Genomic DNA, 23,445 nt, shown 5'->3' on the forward strand with positions numbered 1-23,445 from the left:
ATTTGGTCAATCTCTCTGTATGTACGGAGTCCTCTGTCTCTACTACCACCTACTTCCTTGACTCACCAGTACCGTGTGTTACCCTCCTTAATCTGCTCAGACTCTGATTCCTCACACCAGGACACTCCCTTATGTGGAAGCCCCCTCTTCATAATTAAGTCCTAATGGGTCACCATAACTGTCTCCAACCTCCCTAGCCCTGCAATACAGATAACCACCTTAGAACTAAGTTGATCAGGGGCGCCTGGGTGGCGCAGTCGGTTAAGCGTCCGACTTCAGCCAGGTCACGATCTCGCGGTCCGTGAGTTCGAGCCCCGCGTCAGGCTCTGGGCTGATGGCTCGGAGCCTGGAGCCTGTTTCCGATTCTGTGTCTCCCTCTCTCTCTGCCCCTCCCCCGTTCATGCTTTGTCTCTCTCTGTCCCAAAAATAAATAAAAAACATTGAAAAAAAAAAATTAAAAAAAAAAAGAACTAAGTTGATCAGGATATGGAAGGTAAAGAGCTCTTATTTTTGGTTTTTGAAAAAGTCCTCTTTTTTACATACTTGCTTTAAGGAAATACCGTGCTCCTTTGTTAAACTTAACTTTTGAAAAAATTTTTTTCTTTATTTATAATAATTTTCTAAGTTCTATCAATTCATTTATGTTATTTCTTATATTCCATATTTTTTCTTTAACTTGTTTTGAAATATGAAGGTACACTTTTCATTTATTTCATAGGCATGTTTTTCTGGCATACTTTCATTGTGGAGATGTTATTCTTATCCTTATTTTCATTTTCCAAATAGATTTCTATTGGATTCCACAGTGATCCTTTTCTGTTGTTCATTAAAAAAATTTTTAATGCTTATTTTTTGAGAGAGATAGAGAGAGAAAATGAGCGGGAGAGGGGCAGACAGAGAGGGAGACAAAGAATCTGAAGCAGGCTCCAGGCTCCAAGCTGTCAGCACAGAGCCTGACACAGGGCTTGAATTCACAGACTGTGAGATCATGACCTGAACCAAAGATGGATGCTTAACTGACTGAGCCACCCAGGTGCCCCTGTTCACTTTTATGTGAAATTAGTTTCCCTGAACTTCAGATAAGACTATTGGGTCAGGATAGCTTTTCTATCTTCACAGCTCTGGAGCTCCCTCTTTTGTTGTTTCTGTCAAGTGTTCAAAGACATGATCTCCTACACTGTGAGATCTCCTGGTGGTTTACTTTCCCCCTACTTGTCTGGACCTTCTATTTCCTTTGGCCCTATTATCCTATCCTACTCAATTTGGATTTTATTCTCAGTAGTTTTCCTTTGCTCTGTGGCTTTGAACTGAAATGGAGGTAACACTGGTTAGTTGTGTCAGAGGGCACAGACTGTTCCATCTCCTTCATACCTTACTGCAGATCCCCTGCGCTTAACATGCAGATTGTGCAAAAACCCCTTACAGTTGCAGGTGCTGTTCTTATATTGGCCACTGCATTTTCTAGTTAGTATTCATTAGCTCTTGGGCTTCTTGTGCGGCTTCCCCTTGTACAGATGTTGGTATTACAGGGTCTCATAGTTCTTGAGAAGTTGTTTATACTTGCTTGTATTTTGGGGTTCATGGGATACCTTTTCATCTAGTTTTGTTAAAGGTCTAGTTTTGTTAAATTTTGGTTTTGCTATCATAATTTTTTTTTTCTGGTAAGGGGGGATTGTTCTGGGCAATTTCACTTTAAATCTGCTATCTTATTTTTAATTTTCTATTTGTCCCACTACTCTATCAATATATTATTTTAGCGGTTGTCCTAGAAAATTATTAGGAAGTTTTGAGTTTTTGATATTTATTACTCTTGTTTTTAATATTTTAATCTTTTAAATATATCTTATCTGTACATTTATTCATTTATTTATTTTAAACATTTTATTTTTTAAAATCTCTACACCTAACATGGGGCTCAAACTTACAGTCCTGAGATCAAGAGTCCCATGCTCCACTGACTGAGCCAGCCAGGAGTCCCATAATTTTATGTTTAATAATGGCTGTGCTTAACAACTACTTTGCAAAATTCCTGAAAATTCAACAATTGGCTCTTGTAGGTCATTACATCACAGCTCTTATACAAAAGTAATGTCTGTGCTTCTTCAGCTGAGTTCCTAGTTTTCATTCACTTTTTGATAATTCTTTACTGCCTTAACAGCTCTATGATGTCTCTAATAAAATATTCATTATATTTCATGTAGCATTATTAGTTGTCTTCAGTGATTTTGCCAGCCAAATCAATGGAAGTCCTAGTGATTTAAAACGTTATACATTTAGAAATTTAAAAAAATTCGGTAAAAAGAACACATTATTTTTTATAGTAAAGAAGAATACTCTTTCCCAAGAGGTAACTAAGTTACTATAAAGCAGTTAAAGTCTCAGATAGTCAACATTTAAGATACTGGAGAACTAAGTCAATTATTGTTAGTTTCTTAAATTTGTGCCTCATTTACTATGTTTACTCTATTCAGATTTTCATATTTATGGTCTTTACTTACTATTAACAAACAATTCCTCCTAACCATCTGTCAGTTCAGAACATACTTCAATACTTTGTTTACTTTTCCTTTAAACCTCCCATTTCTTTACCTAGCTAAGATTCCTCTTTTTCCTGTCTGTTCCAATCAACTCATATTTTTAGATCTATCAATTTTCACTATATACCCATCCTATATATATTTTCTTAGACTTTATTTTGAGGGGAGAGTTTAATTTCTTTTTCAGTTAAGTCATTTACATCCCTCTCCTAGAAATCACATCACAACTCATTCCAGGAAAGGTACCACTGGGAGAGAGCTGAAATGTTATACAGAAAGTTTTCTCCATTCAGCATTTCAGAAATTCCAAACTTGTCATGAAATATATTTAGGGAGTCTCTGAACTGCTGGTCATAAGTTAAATAATATGTGTGTTCTTGTAAGAGGAGAGAACATGTTTAATAGCTGATTTTCTGCATTTTATTCCCTTTTTCAACTTCTAATCCTTGTTTTGGCCTCACTAGAATTGAAAAGATGGAAGGAGGGAGGGGAAGAGACTGGGGATAAACTGTACCTCCCCCAATCTCTCTGAAACCTACAATCCTAACTATAAAGAATAAAATTCATTTATACTCTAATGAAATATGTTAATTAAATGTAGAACTTAACATCTGAGAGCAATAAATCTTAGAGAACAGATATGACTGGTTTAGAGAAGAAAAAGGAAAATGTTCTGAGTAAGAAGGCAGGTTGGTTAAGTAGTAAGAAAGGGGAGAAAGATGTAGGAAGGAAAGAGACTAAAACAAATCTTAATTAGTAACCTACTACAGAAAGTCACTATGAGAGATGACAAATGCTTGTCTGCAAAGAAATGCCACTAGTCCAATACAATCTCTCCATTTAGTCTCTACCTCTCTTCTCCTTAGTTGTTACAAGAAATAAAAGAAATAAAATGAGGAGACTGGGGTTAAACTCCACCTCTGCAACTGGGATTTAAATTAAAGCTCTGGAACTCAGACAAGTTCGGTGGCTCTGACCAAATGTTTCAACTTTTCTAGATTTCAGTTTAGTCACTTAAAACTTAGGAATAAGAGGGGCGCCTGGGTGGCTCAGTCGGTTGAGCGTCCAGCTTCGGCTCAGGTTGTGATCTCCTGGTCTGTGAGTTCGAGCCTCACATCGGGCTCTGTGCTGACAGCTCAGAGCCTGGAGCCTGCTTTGGATTCTGTGTCTCCCTCTCTCTCTCTGCTCCTCCCTAGCTTGCACTCTGTCTCTCCCTCTCTCAAAAATAAGTAATAAACATTAAAAAAAAAAAACAAACTTCGGAATAAGAATACAAACTTCAAGGAATTTTTTTTCTTGTGTAAAGAAAAAAATCACAAATTTAAGACAAACAATGGGAAAGAGAAAGTAAGTTTAATCTAGGTTTAATTCTTTTTCTTTTATCTCCATTCCTTTATAGTACAGCAGTTTGCAATATAATCAATATTTTTTGAACCAAAAATATAAATTTAAGGTCTGAAAGTTGATAAAGTGTGCTTGAGGAACAATGAGATAAAATTATTGAGATCAGGGCTTTTCAGGATGTGGAGACCCACTTGGAACCTCAGATTATTTTAAACTGAAGACACTGCAGATTCAACATTCAACAAATGCGGGGGGGGGGGGTGGTGGGAACCTTCTCAGAGCTTCCCTTATCTGACCAAAAGCAGCAACTTTCAGGAAATAAGGCTTTCATAAATCCCCTCTCCTGGGGAGTATTATGGCTTTGAGATGGAAAGACTATTCATATGTATATAGCAAACATGATCACAAACTTTTTCCTAAAAGCCCATTGGCCTTTCCTGAAGAACCCTATTTATTTTTTCCATAGAAAGTTTTTCTCTCCACCCTTTTTCCCATAGGAAGTTAGGTATATAAGTTATTAATGAGTCCTACTTCTTTTGTTGGCTCCTCATATGCATATAATATAAACCCTTTTCTCTTGTGAGTCTATCTTTTACTAGTTTAAGTTACAGGCCCCAGCCACTGAAAGGTTAGCAAGTTTTTCCTCTTCTAAAAAGAGAGCTAGAAGAAATCTTAACCACTTAATAGCTGTATAATTGGCAAACTACTTAAATTTTTTGTGCCTTTCTTTACTCACCTGTAATGTCAAATGGAGATAACAGTGCCTACTTTATAGGGTTTTATGGGAATAAAAGAAGTTAATGTAACATGGTTAGTACCATAACCAGCACACAATTTTTTCTATTATATTCTATTACCCAACCTATAGGAAGTTCTTGAACTATATGGATGAGGAACTATTAAAATTTTGTAATTTCTGAATACAAAGTCAAAAACTAGCATCCAGTGCCCAAGTTTGATTAGAGCTATAGATCCTGAAAGATAAAAACTTACTCCTAGCAAAAGCTTACCTCTTTGCTCTTTGTCTGTTTGTATGTATATATGTACGTCAGATTATCAATGAAGCAGAGAACCCCATAAGATTCATCATTAATAAAGGAAGATACTAACTGCAGAAAGATGACTGATTATCAGTGTCAGGTGATTCCTTCTATACTTCTTAAAATGGCCAGTTCATTGAGAAACAAAATCTGAGCTTTCAACTTATGTCCTTGGCCCTCAAAGCAGTTACACACTGATGATGTGGAATATGTTTTTTTTTTTTTAAAGTGCTGTATAACAAAAATACATTTGTTAAAAAAATAATTAAAGCAAAACATATTGCCTTATAAACAAGGTAAGTAGCAATACAACAAGGAGGTCAGGTGTTTTCAAAATACCCAAAACATGATTTTAAATTTTAACTCTCCTATTTTTGGTCTTCTGGTTTTTTTTGTTTTTTTTTTTTTTTGCCCTCTTCTTTCTTTCCTTCTTTTTTTTAACCTACCAAGTCATTTCTTCTCTCTGCCCATCTACATCCTATCCATTCTTTCGGTTGCCAGTTAAGCCCCAATCCTACTCAATGGTATCTTTTCTCATGCCAGGCAACGTACTTCCTTTTGAATTCCTGAGGCAAAGTCTGTCTTCTGTGTTTTTTGGTACTTGCCTTGTTTTTATTAGGCAACGGTAACATAGCCATGGTAAAAGACATCAACATTGCCAGACTGGGCACTCATTAAAATATTCCCAGTGAAAAGTACCTAGATTTTGAAGGTAGTAGGATCTGGGACTGAATTCTAGCTATTAGTAGCTTTGTTATCTGAGCCTATTTCATCATCTGTATGTAGGAATATAGCTACATATTTCATAAGGCTCTAGAGGAAGGTTTAAATAAATAATAAACACACAGGCACCTAAATAAACATATAAACTGTGTTCAGTGTTATAAAGAAAAAAAACTATCACAGTGCTAGGAGATATGCAATCATGAGAAAGAGCTAGCCACACAAAGAGTAAAGAAAAAGAATAAGCAAGAACAGAATGAGCAGAGAATTAGGATAGTATATGATGCAACAAAGGGTCTGAAAGAAGGCTGGTATGGTTAGAGTCTAAGGAGCAAAGGAGGGAGTAGAGGGCATACGGTGATCACATATGTTGTGCTGTGCTCAATCACACAGGGCCTTCCTTACAGGTCCTATCAAAGGGTTTAGATTTTATTCAGAGTTTAATGAAAAATGTTTTAAATTGGAAAGGACACAATGCAATCTTTGTATTTAAAAAGATAATTTTGCTTGATGAACAGAGAACAGATTGGAGAAAATCAAGCAAGAAGTATTCTTGTTAGAGGCTATTAGAATAGTTTAGGTAAGAGATGATGGTGGCTTTGGTTAGGGAAGTGACTGTGATACAGAGATTGAGAAAGGGGAGGGTGGTCAAGAATGACTCAGGCTTCTGGCTTAAGAATCAATGGAGGTGTCATTTACTTCAACAGTAAAATAATTGTTTCAGACATGCTCAGATGCAAACACTATGGAGAAATACAGCTTGTGATATCAAATAGGATCTAATATGTTTGGTGCTCAGGAACATTTGGAAAAAAAATACATATATAAGAGTAATCTGGAAACAGATTACTACTAAATAAGATAGCTACTAAATAATAGCTATTTGAACAATCAAAGTAGAATGCAAATTCTCCTTGATAAAAAAAATGGTTCCATCAAGAGAACAGTTTAAAATTTGAATACAACTAAAGAAAAAGTATTAATCAGAAAGGTTCATATAGAAGTACAGAAATCACAAAAAAGAACAAGAAAGAAGAGAAACACAGTATAAGCCCAGAAAAGATAATCTCAAAGGGCAATTTGAGACCCATTCAATAACTATTCTAGGAAAATGGCAGCCCACCTTTCCCACCTTGCCATCAGTGGCAAGTGTATCTAGTGCACAGAGATGTACATTACACAGAGATGTACATTACACTTGTTAAAAGCAGCTAAATACAAAAATGGTAGAGTTAACTATCCTTGTTCTGGTCTATGCTTACCAAGTATTACAGCAGTTCTTCCTTCTATCAATTTTTAACTCCTCATTAAATATAACTCAGTATTTTTACCTGGGTCTCAGAAGATTCTTTCTTGATAAACATTAACTAGAATATGTCTGAATTTTTAAGTATTCAATTTTCTATCTTGTTGTATCCTTTTAATAGAAATATTCACTTCTTTTTAATTCAGTAAAGTTTTCTTGAATGTATAATTTCAAACATTTATTCTCTTCTTTAAAAAACTTTTTTTTTAATTAAAAAAATTTTTTTAATGTTTTATTATTTGTTTTTGAGAGAGAGAGAAAGACAGAGTGTGAGCAGGGTAGGGGCAAAGAGAGAGGGAGACACAGAATCCAAAGCAGCTCCCAGGCTCTGAGCTGTCAGCACAGACCCTGACACGGGGCCCGAACTCACAAGCTGCGAGATCATGACCTGAGCTGAAGTCGGACACCCAACCGACTGAGCCACCCAGGTGCCCCTAAAAAAATTTTTAAAGAAAGTCTAATTTGTATATGTTAGGTATATATACTTGCCTGTCTTCCATTGCTAATATTTTCTCTCTAATCTCTTAAAATTCTGTTTCATTTTATTTTTCCTATTATATTTTCTATGTCTTCTATTGAATTTTCTGCACTGTCTGTGTCTTTGGGTTCAATTTAAAAACTGTTTGCTTTCTTCTTCTTTCCTGGGTTCTGCTATCTCAAAATCAATCTCTTTGGGTTGTGAAGCCATTTTCCCTTACAGTTCTTACACCTGTATTTAGTGGTCTTTCAAAGAAATGGATGCATGGATTGTTAAAAACATTAATATCAAGTTTTCAGCTGATTTATGCCAATATTGTGTGTGTGTGTGTGTGTGTGTGAGAGAGAGAGAGAGAGTAACTTTTATCTGTTGCTAAGTTTGCTGTTTGTTTCCATCTCTTCTTATCAATATCTTTGTATGAATGCCAGGCCATACTTTTTTCCTACTTATTACAGAATGAATTGGAATTTGCTGGACAAGCTATTTGGCTGAACCAGAAAGCTTGGGAGTGCAGGGGGGATGGAAGCACAGGTTATCTTCATGGCCTTTAAAACCAAAAGACTGTCACATTATCTGAGGCTATCAAGACAGATTCCTTTATCCAAATACTAATTCCCTAAACTAAACCACATCAAGGATGACTTCTATTTTTTAGCATGTTCCCTGAATTCCCATGAGGCTTGTCAAAAATAAAAGATGATGTTTTTATACCACAAAAAGAAGCCCTCACCAACTTTCGGTCATATTCTAAGTTCTGCCACCACTGAGAATTCTCAACATTCCATGTTTTTACTCTTCTCCTCTTCTGTGCAGATCTGAAGCTGAGTAAGCAAGGCTTTGACTATGTTATGTTGTCTAGGTCTTGTATCAGTCATCTTAGTTTTGCTTAATGTGAGGTGGAGTTGTGTGGGTGTAAGTGTGTGTATGTTTTATTTTCCTTGTTGGCTTTTGTGCGTTTTCTTGGGAGGTCAGATATTGACTTATCTTTAATCATACCTAAATAGTCTATATTCCTTAGGAACATATAAGTGAGAGACTTTCTATAATACTAAGAAACCAGTATCTTAGTAAATACTGATAACTTGGCCTACATAGGTATATATAGTATACCTACAGGGCAAGAATGTGCTGGTCAGAAGATAAAAGCATGCGTAATCCCACTGGTGGTTTTGTTTCTCACTGAATTAATAAATTGGCATTTGGGGCACCTGAGTGGCTAAGTTAGTTGAGCATCAGACTGTTGATATCAGCTCAGGTCATGATCTCACAGTTTGTGAAATCAGGCCCTGAATTGGGCTCTGCACTGACAGTGTTGGAGGCTGCTTAGGATTCCCTCTCTCCTTCTCTTTTGATCCTTCCCCCGTTTGCAAGCATTCTCTCTCTCTCAATAAATAAATAAACATTAAAACACTGGCATTCTGACTTCATATATTAGTCTGTTTGGTTAATGTGAATTTATTTGGAGTTTATCCCTTATGTAAATGAATTTACCTCTGTTCATTTACTGGACCTAAAATGCCAAGATTTACAACTGGACGTACTATGAAATAGCAAGGAAAGCTCTACATGCTACTTTGACCAAGTAAAAAAATAAAATAAAATAAATAAATTAGGTTTTGTTACAAAAATAAATTCCATCATTGTTTCCTTCTTTACCTTGTTGTTTATGAACATTAACCAGTATGCTATATATCCTTCAGGGTATTTAAGCTTTTTAAATTCCACTGAGGTTCTACTGGAGAAGTGGTTATGCTGATGTACACTAGAGTCTTACACGTTTAAATATGGCATGACCTCAAATTTTCCATTACCACCTTCTTCCCCTAGGAACTCAGTCAGGTCATGTCCATGATACTTCACTATCTAGAAACACATTACATTTCAAACTTGTATTTTTTCCATTTACTTTAAACACCAATAAAGACTATTAAAAATGTATCTTAAATCTTGATATTAACAAATATAATTTCAAAAGTCAGAAAAAATTGGCATGACCAATTTTTTTTGGCAATGCTACTATCATTGCATATAGTTTTTACGATCCTTTGGGATCCCTGAGTTAGTAAAGGTATGTATTTGGTTTGAGGACAGATTAAAAAAAATAATAAACACATGGCAATTAATCCAAATAATGATGAAATACTCAAAGGAATTGGAAGATAAAACTACTATATCCTATTGAAAACACTTTGACCTGGATAGTAAATTTGGTTCAGACTAAACAAACACTAGATTAATAAAAGAGACCAAAACATAAAAAAGTTAAGCTTGGAAAGTTAAACAGTAAGAGAAAGAATTCTAAAAACTGAAATAAACAATAAACACAGCAAGAATTTTACTACCTTCAGGCCGATATTGTGCAACAATCGTGACAGCTTGGCCAGCATTTTTCAAAGCGGCTGCTGCCTGCTCATGGCTGGCAGTTCTGAGGTCAACACTGTTTACCTGTAAATCAAATTGAATTTTAAATTTGAAAGAAATTATGCATACTGATTAGAAACCACAATAGCCTGTTCTTTGAGTAGGCACAGTTAAAAAAAATAATTTGCAATTACTTTATCATTAAAGTATTTTCTTGTTCCGAGTTACTAAAATACATCATATATTTCAACAGAATGTTACTATCAATGAAAACAATTTTACTCACTAAGAATACTCTGCTTAACGTCAAGTGAGCAAAACCAAAATTTTCCCCAAGTTTTCTGGGAAGTTGTTCACCAATCCTTTGGGAAACATACCTTAATTTGATAACCTGAAATATCAACAAGTGTCATTATTTTGTATAGTTCATTTCACTAGTAACTCAAGCGATGAGAGGGACGTTCATTTCAACTCCTGCCATATTTTTACTCCTATTACTCATTTCAGTTTCAATTTTCTTCCCTCCTTCCCCAAACTAAGCCTCTGTTCTTTTGGAGTAACAGAAAGGCAATTGTTTAAAAGTGTTAAAATTGCTCAGATTTCAAGGGCTGACATTTAAAGAGAGAAACGTTATCAAATGAACAAGGCATTTGTTTGAACAATGTTTTGTACGCAGGGCCCTTCCCTGGCCAAAATAATTACTGAGGTGATCAATTCCACTCCAGAATAAGCAACTTAATTCTTATTTCTGAAAGGCTGCTGATACCTAGTATATGCTGCAAGCACACTATCTTAAGAGCCTATACCTTTCCCACTATAAGCAAAAATTAAATGGACATTCAGGGAAGCATTATATTTAAATGACAATAGCTTTAAATACTTAAGTTGTCTCCCCACCCCACCAAGAACCAGCAATAAATAGACTATAGTAATGCTTGAAACCTTGATCAAATATTTCTGGAAAGGAAGAAGAACTGTCATGCAATTTTTATATGAAAGCATGTTTTGTTGACATCAAATCTCAAACCTGTTAAAGCTCACATACCAATTTTGGAAAAAATGACTATAAGCCCAGAAATTCTTAGGATTATAAAATTTATATAAAAAAACATTTTAACCATGTAAAGACCTGATATTTGATATTATGTATAAAGGATGTCATTATGCAGCTAAGTTAAAACAAACACATATATTTTTATTTTTTATTTTGAGAAAGAGAGAGAGGGAGTGAGTGAGCATTTGAGTGGGGGAGAGGGGCAGAGGGAGAATTTTAATCAGGTTCCCTGCTCAGTGCAGAGCCTGACACAGGGTTCGATCCCACGACCCAGGGATCATGACCCAAGCTGAAATCAAGAGTTGGACAGACAACCAACTGAGCTACCCACTTTTTTTTTTAAGTTGTAATTTAAATTCCACTTAGCATACAGTGTAATATTAGTTTTAGTTGTACAATTTAGTGATTCAACACTTACATACAACACCTGGTGCTCATTACAAGGGCACTCCTTAATCCCCATCACCTATTTAACCCATTCCCCCAGCCACCTCCCCTCTTGGTAACCAGAGAGTTCTCCATAGTTACTGTTTCATGGTTTGCCTCTCTCTTTCCCTTAGCTCATTTGTTTTGTTTCTTAACTTCCACAAATGAGACAAATGATATTTTTCTTTCTCAGACTTATTTCATTTAGCATAATACTCTCCAGCTCCATATAGAGCTATGTTGTTGCAATGGCAAGATTTCATTCTTTTTTTATGGCTGAGTAATATTCTCGTGTGTGTGTGTGTGTGTGTGTGTGTGTGTGTGTGTATACACACACTACATCTTCTTTATCCATTCATCAGTTGATGGACATTTGGACTGTTTCCATATTTGGCTACTGTAGATAATGCTGCTATAAACACTGGGATGCATATATTCCTTTGAATTAGTATTTTTGTATTCTTTGGGAAAATACCTAGTAGTTCTTGAATGAAAATGAAGATCCAAAAAAATCTGAATCTAAAAAAATGTAACATAATGTGGTTTTATTAGAGATTATCTCTAGCTAAAGACTATTAAAAAGTCTACAATATATAAGTAGTTCTGCTTTTTTTTAAAAAAATGTTTTTTTGAGAGAGAGAGAGCACGAACAGGGGAGTGGCAGAGAGAGAGGGACCAAGCAGTCTCCACACTGTCAGCCCAGAGCCTGATGTGGGGCTTGATCTCATGAACAGTGAGATCACGACATGAGCCGAAATCAAGAGTCTGGCACTTAATAAACTGAGCCAATCAGGCACTCCTAAATAGACCTAGTCTGAGCATAAAGTATAACTAACTCCTAATTCCCTAAAAAATAAACTAGGGAAGAAATTTAAAGGAAGAGAAATTTTCATAGATAGTTGTAGAAAAGGTAATTCTTAATGAATTATTCCTGAGCAGCAAATCTTTCTGTTACAGAAGAGATCTGAAGACAACTTATACAGATTCAAAAGAGAATAATTTGTTAACAAGACTACAAATTAAAAACTTTCCAAAATCTACTGAACATTTTAACAGAAAATACAGTATCAAGGATATTTTAAAAGAAATCCTTGCACCGAGAGACATATTTATGTAAATAGCCTTAAGTCACTTTTTTATACATATAATTTACATAAAATTCACTTTCAACATGTACAATTGAGTGGTTCTCAGAACATTCAAAAGGATGTGCAATTATCACCATGATCTAATTCCACACATTTTCATTACCTCAAAAAGAAACCCACTACCCATTATAAGCCATTCTCCTCTTCCCTCAGCTCCTGGCAACTACTAACCTACTTTCTGACTCCATGGATATGTCTGTTTTCTACATTTTAAATAAATGGGATACTGATACTATGATATGTAGCCATTGTGTCAGCTTCTTTCACTTAGCATGTTTTCATGGTTCATCCTTGTAGCATGTATCAGTGCTCCATTACTTATTATGGCTGAACAATACTCTATTGTATTATTCTACATTCTACATTTTATCTACATTGTTAATTTTATTCCTCAGTATTTTACTCTTTTAAATATTGTCATGTGTGAAATTGTTTTCTTAGTTCCATTTCAGGTTGTTTAATGCTGGTATACAGAAACATTGCTGTCTCTTGTACGGTGATTTGCTCTCCTGCAAAATTGCTGAACTTGTTTATTAGTTCTAGTAGCTTTTTTGTTGTGGCTGGATTTTCTAAGACTGTCTATATATAAGAGATCATGGCATCTGTAAATAGAGATAGTTTTCCTTTAAATCTGGATGCCTCTTTTTTTTTTTTTTCCTTGTAACTGCCCTGTCTAGAAAGTCCAGTACAGCACTGAAAATGAGCAGAAGCGGACACACTTGTCTTGTGATCTTAGAGGGAAAGCTTTCATTTTTTAGCATTTAGTATGATGTAAGCTATTGGTTCTTCATAGAGACCCTTTAGCAGGTTGAGAAAGTTCTATTCCTAATTTGTTTAGTGTTTTTATGATGTAAAGGTGTTGGTTTTTGAAAAGTGTTTTCTGTGACTATTGAGATGACTGTATCATTTATGTCCTTTATTAATATAGTGTCTTAGTTTGATTGGTTTTCTTATGTTGAACCAACTATTCATTCCTTAATCCCATAAATTACACTTGATTATGGTGTAAAGTTCCCTTTTTATGCTGGTGTATAATCTTGTTTTATCCTGCTGGATCCAGTTTGCAATTCTGTTAAGGATTTTTTCATCTATATACATAAGGAATATTGGTTTCTTGTTTTTTCTTCCTATGATGTCTTTGTTGGTTTGATAAAAGAACAATCCATGGCTTCATAGAATGAGTTGGGAAGTGCTCTTCATGCCTATTCCTTTTTTGGGAAGTTTGTGAATGACTGGTGTTAATTCTTCTTTAAATGTTTGGTAGACCATACCAGTGAAAACCATCTGGTCCTGGGCTTTTACCTTTGTGAAACATTTTGATTATCAATTCAGTCTTCTTAATTGTTACAGGTCTATACAGATTTTCTATTTCTTTTTGAGTCAGTTTCAATAGTTTATGTCTTTCTAGAAATTTATCAACACTTACATACATTATAAAATAAACTTTGTCTTCACTAACAATTTTTATCTTTTCTTTGTCTGATATTAGTATAGCCACTCTTCAGTGTTTCTTGGTTACTGCTTGCATAGTGTATCTTTTCCAACTTTTTAGTTTTAATGTTTGTTAAAAATAAACCACTGTCTTTGAATCTAAAGTGTGTCTGTTACAGACAGCATATAGTTGGATCCCGTTGTTTAATCTACCCTGTCAATATCTTTTAACTGGAGTGTTTAATTCATTTACATTTAATGTAGTTGAAAAAGATTTGTCGTCTATTTTGCTGTATTCTTCATGCCTGATATATTTTTTGTTCCTCTATTCCTCCATTTCCACCTTCTTTTGTTAAACAGATACTTTCTATTGTACCATTTTAATTCCCTTGTTTATTATATATATTTTCAGTTATTAGCCTAGTGGTTTCTCTGGATTATAATTAACCTAATGATCTACTTTAGATTAAATACCAACTTAATTTCAATGGCATATAAAAGCTCTGCTCCTATACAGCTCTGTGGTCTCTACCTGCCTTGTGATAAATTACATCTTTATAAAGTGTGCACCCATCAACACAGATTAAAGTTATTGCTTTATTCAGCTGTCTTTTAAATCAGATAGTAAAAAAAAGAGAGTTACAAATAAAAAAATACACTTATATGTTTCTGTTTTGTATTTACCTATGTAGTTCCGTTTAATAACACTCTTTATTTCTTCATATGGATTTAGGTTACTCTCCAGTGTCCTTTCATTTTAGTCTGAAGGATTCCCTTTAGTATTTCTTATAGAACAGATCTACTAGAGATGAACTTCCTCAGCTTTTGCTTACTTGGAAATGTCTTGATTTGTTCTTTGCTTCTGAAGGACAATTTTGCTCCTGGATATAGAATCCTTGGTTAATACCATTTTCCTTTCAGAACTTTGAATAGGTCATCCTATTGCTTTCTGGCTTACACTGTGTTTGATAACATATTAGATGCTAATCTTATTGAAGATCTCCTGTATGTAATGAATCATTTTTCTCTAATTTCAAGGTTCAATCTTTGTCTTTTGATAGTTTATGATATGTGCATGGTTTGGATCTCTTCAAGTTTATTCTACTTGTAGTTCATTAAGCTTCTCAGATGTGTACAATGTTTCTCACCACATTTTAAGGTTTTCAGTCATTATTTACTCAATATTCTTTCTGCCCCTTCCTATCTTTCTTGTCATTCTGTGACTACATATAAATATACATTATGTATATGTTGTACATTTGATGATATCCCACAGAGGCTCCGTTAATTTTTCTTCATTCTTTTTTCTTTCTGTTCTTCAGTGTGGATAATATCACTAGACATATCTTCAAGTGTGCTATTTTTTTCTTCTGCTAGCTCATATCTGTTGAGTTTGTCTAGAGTATTTTTGAATTTTAGTTACTGTATTTTTTACCTGCAGAATTTCTATTTGGTTCTTTTTTCTTTTATCTATTTATTAAAGTTTTTTTGATGTTTATTTTTGAGAGAGACAGAGCATGAGTGGGGGAGGGGCAGAGAGACAGAGACACAGAATCCAAAGCAGACTCCAGGCTTTGAGTTTGTCAGCATAGAGCCTGATGTGGTGCTCCAACTCACGCAACTGTGAGATCATGACTTGAGCCAAAGTCGGAGGCTTAACCAGTTGAGCCACCCAGGCGACTCGGTTCTTTTTTCTAATAGAAATCTCTTTATTGAATTCTCTTCTTGTTGAGATATTGTTCGTTTATTTTTCCCTTTCATTCTTTAGTTCTTTGAACATATTTAAAATATCTGATTTGAAGTCTTGGTTTAGTAAGTCCAATGTTGGGCTCCCTTAGGGGCAGTTTCTATTGACTGCTTTTTTCCTGTGTACAGGCCTTACTTTCTTGTTTTTCTGCATGTCTCATGGTTTTTTGTGGAAAACTAGACATCTAAAATAATACAATGTGCAACTGTGGAAATCAGATATGTCTTTCTGCCCAGGGCTTGTTATTGTTGCTGATTATAGTCATTTTTGGTGACTTCTGAATTCTATGAAGTTTGTATTTTGTGATGTGTGTGCCAATGAAGTCTTTGCCTTGTTAGCTTAGTGGTCAGTTAATGACTGGAAAGAGATTTCGTTAAATGCCTGGCCTCTTTGCTGAAGGGCTCTGTGTGTATGCTGTGTGATGTTTTCAACACGCAGCTAGGCAACTGATAACTCTGACTTAACTATCACTTCCTGTCTGCCTAGAGCATCACAGTCGGCCAGAGGTGTGAGTTTAGACCTTTCCTGAGTATGTACACAGTCCAGGACCTACATGTGTCTTCCTAGGTTCCAAGGAATATGTCATAGTTTTTCAAAGGCCCTAATGGAGAGCTCATTCCCCACTTTTTCCTTTTAAACTTTTGATTAACTTACTGATTGCCTCAACTATTATCCAATGTCTCAGGCAGCCATAATGTGCCTATAATTGTTTTGACAATTAGCCCAGAGAAAAAGGCTTTTGAATCAGGTTAATACAGAGAGCCTTGCAAATGGGGTTTTAAAGAACCACCAAACAGGTCAAATTATGACAATTCTCTGGGAAAGAGGCTCTGAAAGTTCTACCTCCATTCTGCTCTCTAGTGGCTGTGACGCACTGGTTTTCACTGTAAATGTGGACTATTTTTCAAGGTTACTGTGATGCTGGAGAACAGGGGATGGGACTTAGGTAAGTTAAAACCCCCTAAGCTCACTCTTACGAAGGTTCAGTCCTCTGCTTCTTTTATTTTGAATAAACACTTCCTGAATTGCTGCAAGCCTTTGGTTAATTTCCAGAGTTCTGAACAACTTTATTCTGACAATTGTGTCCACTTTTCTCACTGCCTTTATAGAAGAGGGAATTTTTGTTGGAGTCTTTTGGGTCACTTGTGATTCTAAGATTCTAGGAGTCTAGATTTTCAGCAAATATAAATTATATTCTTCACCATACTTGTCATCATTGGAAATAACAGTAATACCTCATTTATACCATATTGAAAAATGGTGAAAACTCACACTTCTATATATGTAATGAATTTTTAAAATATTTTTTAATGTTTATTTATTTTTGAGAGAGAGAGAGAGACAGAGAGAGAGAGACGGAGCATGAGCAAGGGAGGGCAGAGACGGAGACACAGAATCTGAAGCAGGCTCCAGGCTCCAGCTGTCAGCACAGAGCTTTGACACGGGGCTTGAACCCACGAACCATGAGATCATAACTTGAGTCGAAGTTGGTGCTTAACCGATTGAGCCACCCAGGTGTTCCTATATGTAATGAATCTTGATTTCAAAGCTTCTTTCTTCAACAAAATTAAATATATCAAAAAGAATATTTTATAAAACCTATGATTTATTTCCATGCCTTCCCAACTAATTTATTTATATTTTTCTCAATGATGTGGGTTATCATTAAGAACATCAAGGGGTGCCTGGGTGGCTCAGTTGGTTAAGTATCCAACTTTAGCTCAGGCCATGATCTCATGGTTTGTGAGTTTGAGCCCTGCATTGGGATCTGTGCTGATAGTTCAGAGCCTGGAGTCTGCTTCAGATTCTGTCTCTCCCTCTCTCTTCCCCACCCATGCTTGCACTGTCTGTCTCTCTCGAAAATAAATTAAGCAAAACAAAACAAAAAAAAAAAAAGAAAAGGAACATCAAGAGATGCCTGGGTGGCTCAGTAGGTTGAGCATCTGACTTCAGCACAGGTCATGATCTCACACTACTTGTGGGTTTGAGCCCCGCGTTAGGCTCTGTACTGACAGCTCGGAGCCTGGAGCCAGCTTCAGAATTCTGCCTTTGTCTCTCTGCCCCTCCCCTGCTCATGCTCTGTCTCTCTTTCTCTCTTTGAAATATAAAATAAAAAACAAAAAAACAAAACAACATCAGTAAGAGGGATGGTCTTTAGAACAGTAATTCACAAAGTTTGGTCCCAGGAGCAGCAACATCAGTATCTCATGGAAACTTGTTAGGAATACAAAATTTTAGAATCTACCCAAGTCAGGGGCACCTGGGTGGCTCAGTCGGTTGGGCATCTGACTTCGGCTCAAGTCATGATCTCACAGTTTGTGAGTTTGAAGCCTGTATCGGGCTCTGTGCTGATAGCTCAGAGCCTGGAACCTGTTTCAGATTCTGTGTTTCCCTCTCTCTCTAACCCTCTCCAGCTCTCACTCTCTCAAAAATAAATAAATAATAAACATTAAAAAAAAAAAAAGATAAAAAAAGATTTTAAAAATCTGTTAAAAAAAAAAAAAAAAGAAGCTACCCAAGTCATACTGAGTTGGAAGCTTTGGGGATGGGGTCTAAGAGTGTTTTGTTTTTGTTTTTTAATATGTTTTTTTAAATGTTTATTTTTGAGAGACAGAGTGAGAGAGAGCACATGCCCCTAAAAATGTTTTTTAACAAGGCTTTAAGGTGATTGTGATTCAAGGTGAAAATTGAAAACAGCTAAACTTTGTCTAATGAGGTATTTAGTTTGTTCCTAACAGGGTTTTTAGTTTTTTTCTCTTGCTCCTGAGGTTTTTCTTATTGCTCTCAGGGTATTTGCCTAGAGAAGCTTAGTAAGCATTAAAATTTTAAGGCTACTGATGCATACAGCCTCAAAAGGCTGTATGTAACTTACACTCACATTAGGGTAACCAAGTGGCCTGCCTAGACTGTCTGGGATTTTCAGTTTTAAAATTGAGACTAAAGGGATTTCCAGACATGGGGCTTTAAGTGCTAGAACTGGAAAAGTTCTGGGTCAACCAGGTTATGTTGGTCAGTCTAACATACTCCAACATAGTCTAGTCTAACATACTCTAGCAGTGTGTCAGTGACCCATATAAAGTTGTTCCATATGGACAATTCAAAAACATCTATTTTTGCTTTGAATTTTTTACACCTAACTCTAAGCCAACTGAAAATTTATTTTGACACAAGGTGTGAAGTGAGGCTCTAAGCTAATTTTACTCCCCTAAACAACTAGCTAATTTGTCCAATATTTATTTTTAACAAATTCATTCTTTACCACCAATTTGTCCTTATCATACTATAACTTATTTTAAAAAATTTAAGTTCCAGTATAAAAGTAAAAGCAATTGGGGCGCCTGGGTGGCTCAGTTGGTTAAGCATCCGACTTCGGCTCAGGTCACGATCTCACGGTCCGTGAGTTCGAGCCCCGCGTCAGGCTCTAGGCTGATGGCACAGAGCCTGGAGCCTGCTTCCAATTCTGTGTCTCCCTCTCTCTCTGCCCCTCCCCCGTTCATGCTCTGTCTCTCTCTGTCCCAAAAATAAATAAACGTTAAAAAAAAAAAAATTAAAAAAAAAAGTAAAAGCAATAAAATATACAAATTAGAACACTTCAGTTGGAAGAATTTTCAACAACTGTATACACCCATGAAACAATTCCAAACAAGATATATACCCTCCCTTTCCATCATTCAACTCAGAAATTTCCATTGTGCCACTTTAAAATCAGTACAATCACAACTACTTTCTGACTTCTATCAGTAGAAATTATTGTTTGCTCATGATTATCATTTAACTGGTTCATACTGTCTGTGTTTTTGTGGTATGTTTTATTTTACTCAATGTGATGTTTTTAGTGTTATATATGTTGTTGTGGGTGTCAGTTTGTTACTTTGTTTAAATGCACTCCAATTTATTTAGCTATTTTGCTATTGATGGACACTTGAGTCATTTCCAGATCTGAATGACTATCAATAAGGCCGTTATGAACATTTCTGTTTAAGTGTTTCTGTAGACATGATTTCTTGGGTAAAATCTGGGTGATCTTGTAGTGGTTGTATAATATGCCCACCAGTAATGAGAGCTATCGGTCCTCCATATCCTCACCAATGTTTGTCCTTTTTTTTTTTTTTTTTTCATCTTTAGCCATTCAACTGGGTGGGATATGGGATATGTTACAACTCCCACTCCTAAAGTTAAAAATCCACACATAACTCTTGACTCTCCAAAATCTTAATAGCCTATTGTTGACTAGAAGCCTTACCATTTGTATGCTATACGTATTATATACTGTATTTTTATAATAAACTATAGAAAATGTTATTAAGAAAATCACAAGGAAAATACATTTACCATACTATACTGTATTTATCAAAAAAATCTATATATAAGTGGACATGTGCAGTTTAACCCCCATGTTGTTCAAGGATAACCCCTATCTCATTTTAGTTAGGCATAATTTATATTCAATAATCTTTTTAGTTTACAGTTAAAAGAGTTTTGACAACTGCCTATGTTGAGTAGATACTGTCACAATCAGATACAGAAAATTGACATCACTCCCACCCAGATTCTTCCAAATGCCTTTATTCATTGTGGGTTTTGGGGTTTTTTTGTTGTTGCACTGGCCTGATGCCTAACGTTAAGTACCTTTTCATGTGTTTATAGGCCATTCACATATCTTGTGAAATATATGTTTAACTCTTTTGCTCATTTTTAAAACTGGGTTACTCATCTTTCTATTAATTTGTGAGAGATGTTTATGTATTCTGGATACAAGTCCTTTATCAGATATATGTACTAAGAATGGTTTTTCCTTCTCTGTGGCTTGCCAATTTGGCTCTTAATGCACATTTTTTATGGTTAGTATTTTATGTACCGTTGCAAAGATATCCTCCTATAAGTTTTCTCTAGGAGGATTATGGTTTGGGCTGTACATTTAGATTTATAATCCATGTAGAATTAATTTTTAGGGCACCTGGAGGGCTCAGTTGGTTAAGTGTTCAACTCTTGATTCTGGCTCAGGTCAAGATCCCACAGCCATAAGATCGAGCCCCATGTTGGGTTCCCTGTTGTTTTGGCTGGCTTAGTTGGTTAAGTGTCCAACTTCAGCTCAGGTCATGATCTCATGGCTTGTGGGTTTGAGCCCCGCGTTGGGCTCTGTGCTGACAGCTCAAAGCCTGGAGCCTACTTCAGATTGTGTGTCTCCATCTCTCTGCCTCTCCTCCACTCACGCTCTGTCTCTCTCTTTGTATCTCACTCTCTCTCAAAAATAAATAAACATTAAAAAATTAGTTTTGGCTTAAAGAGCAGATTAGACATAGATGAAGAAAATTTATGAACTAGAAAACAGATCTGACTGAAATTAAGTACAAGAAGACAGAGTTAATAAATATGACACTGGGATTAAAAGACATGCAGTACAGGATGATATCCTCCTCTTATAGGAACTGAAGAAGGAGAGAATCTATATGATGTAGGAAAGGCAAAATTTGAAAAAATACTGGCTAAGATTCCAGAATTGATTAAAGATGGAACTTCTCTGATCCAGGAAGCTCAACAAATCTTAAACAGAAAAAATAATAAGCTAGACATAATCATATTTTAATTAAACTGTAGTACACCAAAAAGTAAGAGACTTTAAAAAAAAACAATAAGTGAGGGGCGCCTGGGCGGCTCAGTCGGTTAAGTGTCCGACTTTGGCTTAGGTCATGATTTCATGGCTTGTGGGTTTGAGCCCTGCATCGGGCTCTGTGCTGACAGCTCAGAGCCTGGAGCCTGCTTCAGATTCTGTGTTTCCTCCTTTCTCTGCCCCTCTCATGCTCATGCTCTCTCTCTGTCTCTCAATAATAAATACATGTTAAAAAAAATTTTTTTTTTAAATAAGTGAAAAAAGAAAAACCAAATCACTTACAAATAAATAAGACATAGTGCAGATCTTTTTTGTTAAATACAAAAAAAGAAGCTTGATAGCATACAACAGTATCTTCAAAGTATTGAGAGACAACAGCTGTCACTCTAGTACATTAGACTGAATTATATACACAAGTGAGGATGAAGTAAAGATATTTTCAGACAAACTCTATGATTATTTATCATTAAGAAATTATTGTTGAATGAACAATCTAAAGACTCCCAATAAGGTACATTTGGGTATTTGAAAAATATTTTAGCTTTTAAAAATGACCAGGAGAGCGCCTGGGTGGCTCAGTCAGTTAAGCGTCCGACTTCAGCTCAGGTCATGATCTCATAGTCCGTGAGTTTGAGCCCCGTGTCAGACTCTGTGCTGACAGCTCAGAGCCTGGAGCCTGCTTCAGATTCTGTGTCTCCCTCTCTCTCTGCCTCTCCACTGCTCATGCTCTGTCTCTCTCTGTCTCAAAAATAAATAAAAACATTAAAAAAAATTTTTTTTAAATGACCAGGAAATTTTATTAGCATGTAAAGGATGGGGGCTAGAAAAGCTAAATTTTCTGCAATGAACCAAACAGTCCTACACAACAAATTCAATCCCAATGCTGTTAGAGGTCCACTGAAAAATACAGAAGAAGCAAGATAAACACAAGAGATGATGAACAACAGCAACAAAAATTATAGAACATATGGATTGTTAAAACACAAAAATCAAAATGACTAAGTTTGGGGTATATAAAAATAAAACAGGGGCACCTGGGTGGCTTAATTGGCTAAGCATCTGATTTCAGCTCAGGTCATAATCTCACGGTTCATGAGTTTGAGCCATGCGTTGGGCTCTGTGTTGACAGCTCAGAGCCTGGATCCTGCTCTTCCCCCGCTCATGTTCTGTCTCTCTCTCTCAAAAATAAATATTAAAAAAATAAATAAATAAATAAATAAAACAGAAGTCAAATACTAGAAACAGCACAAAGGTTTAAGGTTCCCAAAGTCAATATGTCATTAGGGAGAAGAGTTGAATTTGATCAGTTTTAGCCTAAAATTCTATAGGTAATAACCACATACACACAAAAACTGAAAGTAAAAAGTGGAGAAAAGAGGAGGCAAATATCAAGCAAAAAAGAGCCACATTAATATCAGACAATGTAGCTTCTAGGTTAAACACTATTATCTTTTTAAAAAAAAAATTTTTAGTCTCTATTTTTGAGAGAGAGAGAGAGAGAGAGCAAGCGAGCACGCGCGCACAGGGGAGGGGCAGAGAGAGGAAGGCACAGAATCTGAAGCAGGCTCCAGGCTCTGAGCTGTCAGCACAGAGCCCAATACAGGGCTTGAACCCACGAACCGCGAGATCATGACCTGAGCTGAAGTCAGAGGCTTAATCGATTGAGCCACCCAGGCGTCCCAAATCTTTTAATGTTTATTTTGGAGAGAGAGAGCATGCACACACACGCTAGTTGCAGAGAGGCAGAGAGAGACACAGAATCTGAAGCAGGCTACAGGCTCTGAGCTATCAGCACAGAGCTTGATGTGGGGCTTGAACTCATGAACTGTGAGATCGTGACCTGAGCGAAGTTGAATGAATGTTTGACTGAGCCACCCAGGCACCCCAGGTAAAAACTATTATTATAAATAAAGAGGATTATTACATAATAACAAAAAAATTATTATGAATTGAATAATAACCACCAGGAAGGAATAATGATTCTAAATTTAGATGCATCTAATAACATGGTTTCGGAGATATAAAAATAAAAATCACTGCAAGGACAAACTAACTTAATTGCTGAACCCACCATCGCATTCAGACAGCTTAAAACATTTCTTTTAATAATAGATCAAGTAGACAACAGATTAAAGTATAAAGATCTGCACAACATAAGCAACAAAGTTAATAAACATACAGATAACATTGCAGTCAATAAATAGAGAATACATACTTTCTTCAAGCATATTTATACAGA

At 35.8% G+C, this 23,445-nt stretch overlaps 1 protein-coding gene across 10 annotated transcripts in view; it reads right to left on the reverse strand.

The window, feature by feature from the left end:
- DLG1 (discs large MAGUK scaffold protein 1) overlaps positions 1 to 23,445 on the reverse strand; it is a 272,975-nt gene that overhangs the window by 58,258 nt on the left and 191,272 nt on the right. For all 10 annotated transcript variants that reach the window (XM_042956289.1, XM_042956288.1, XM_042956292.1 and 7 more), the window contains one exon: positions 9,771 to 9,873. In XM_042956289.1, coding sequence (XP_042812223.1) covers positions 9,771 to 9,873 — 103 coding nt within the window. The remainder of the gene's footprint in view (positions 1 to 9,770; positions 9,874 to 23,445) is intronic.

The sequence above is a fragment of the Panthera tigris genome, chromosome C2 (assembly GCF_018350195.1).
Source record: "Panthera tigris isolate Pti1 chromosome C2, P.tigris_Pti1_mat1.1, whole genome shotgun sequence".
Classification (NCBI taxonomy): Eukaryota; Metazoa; Chordata; class Mammalia; order Carnivora; family Felidae; genus Panthera; species Panthera tigris.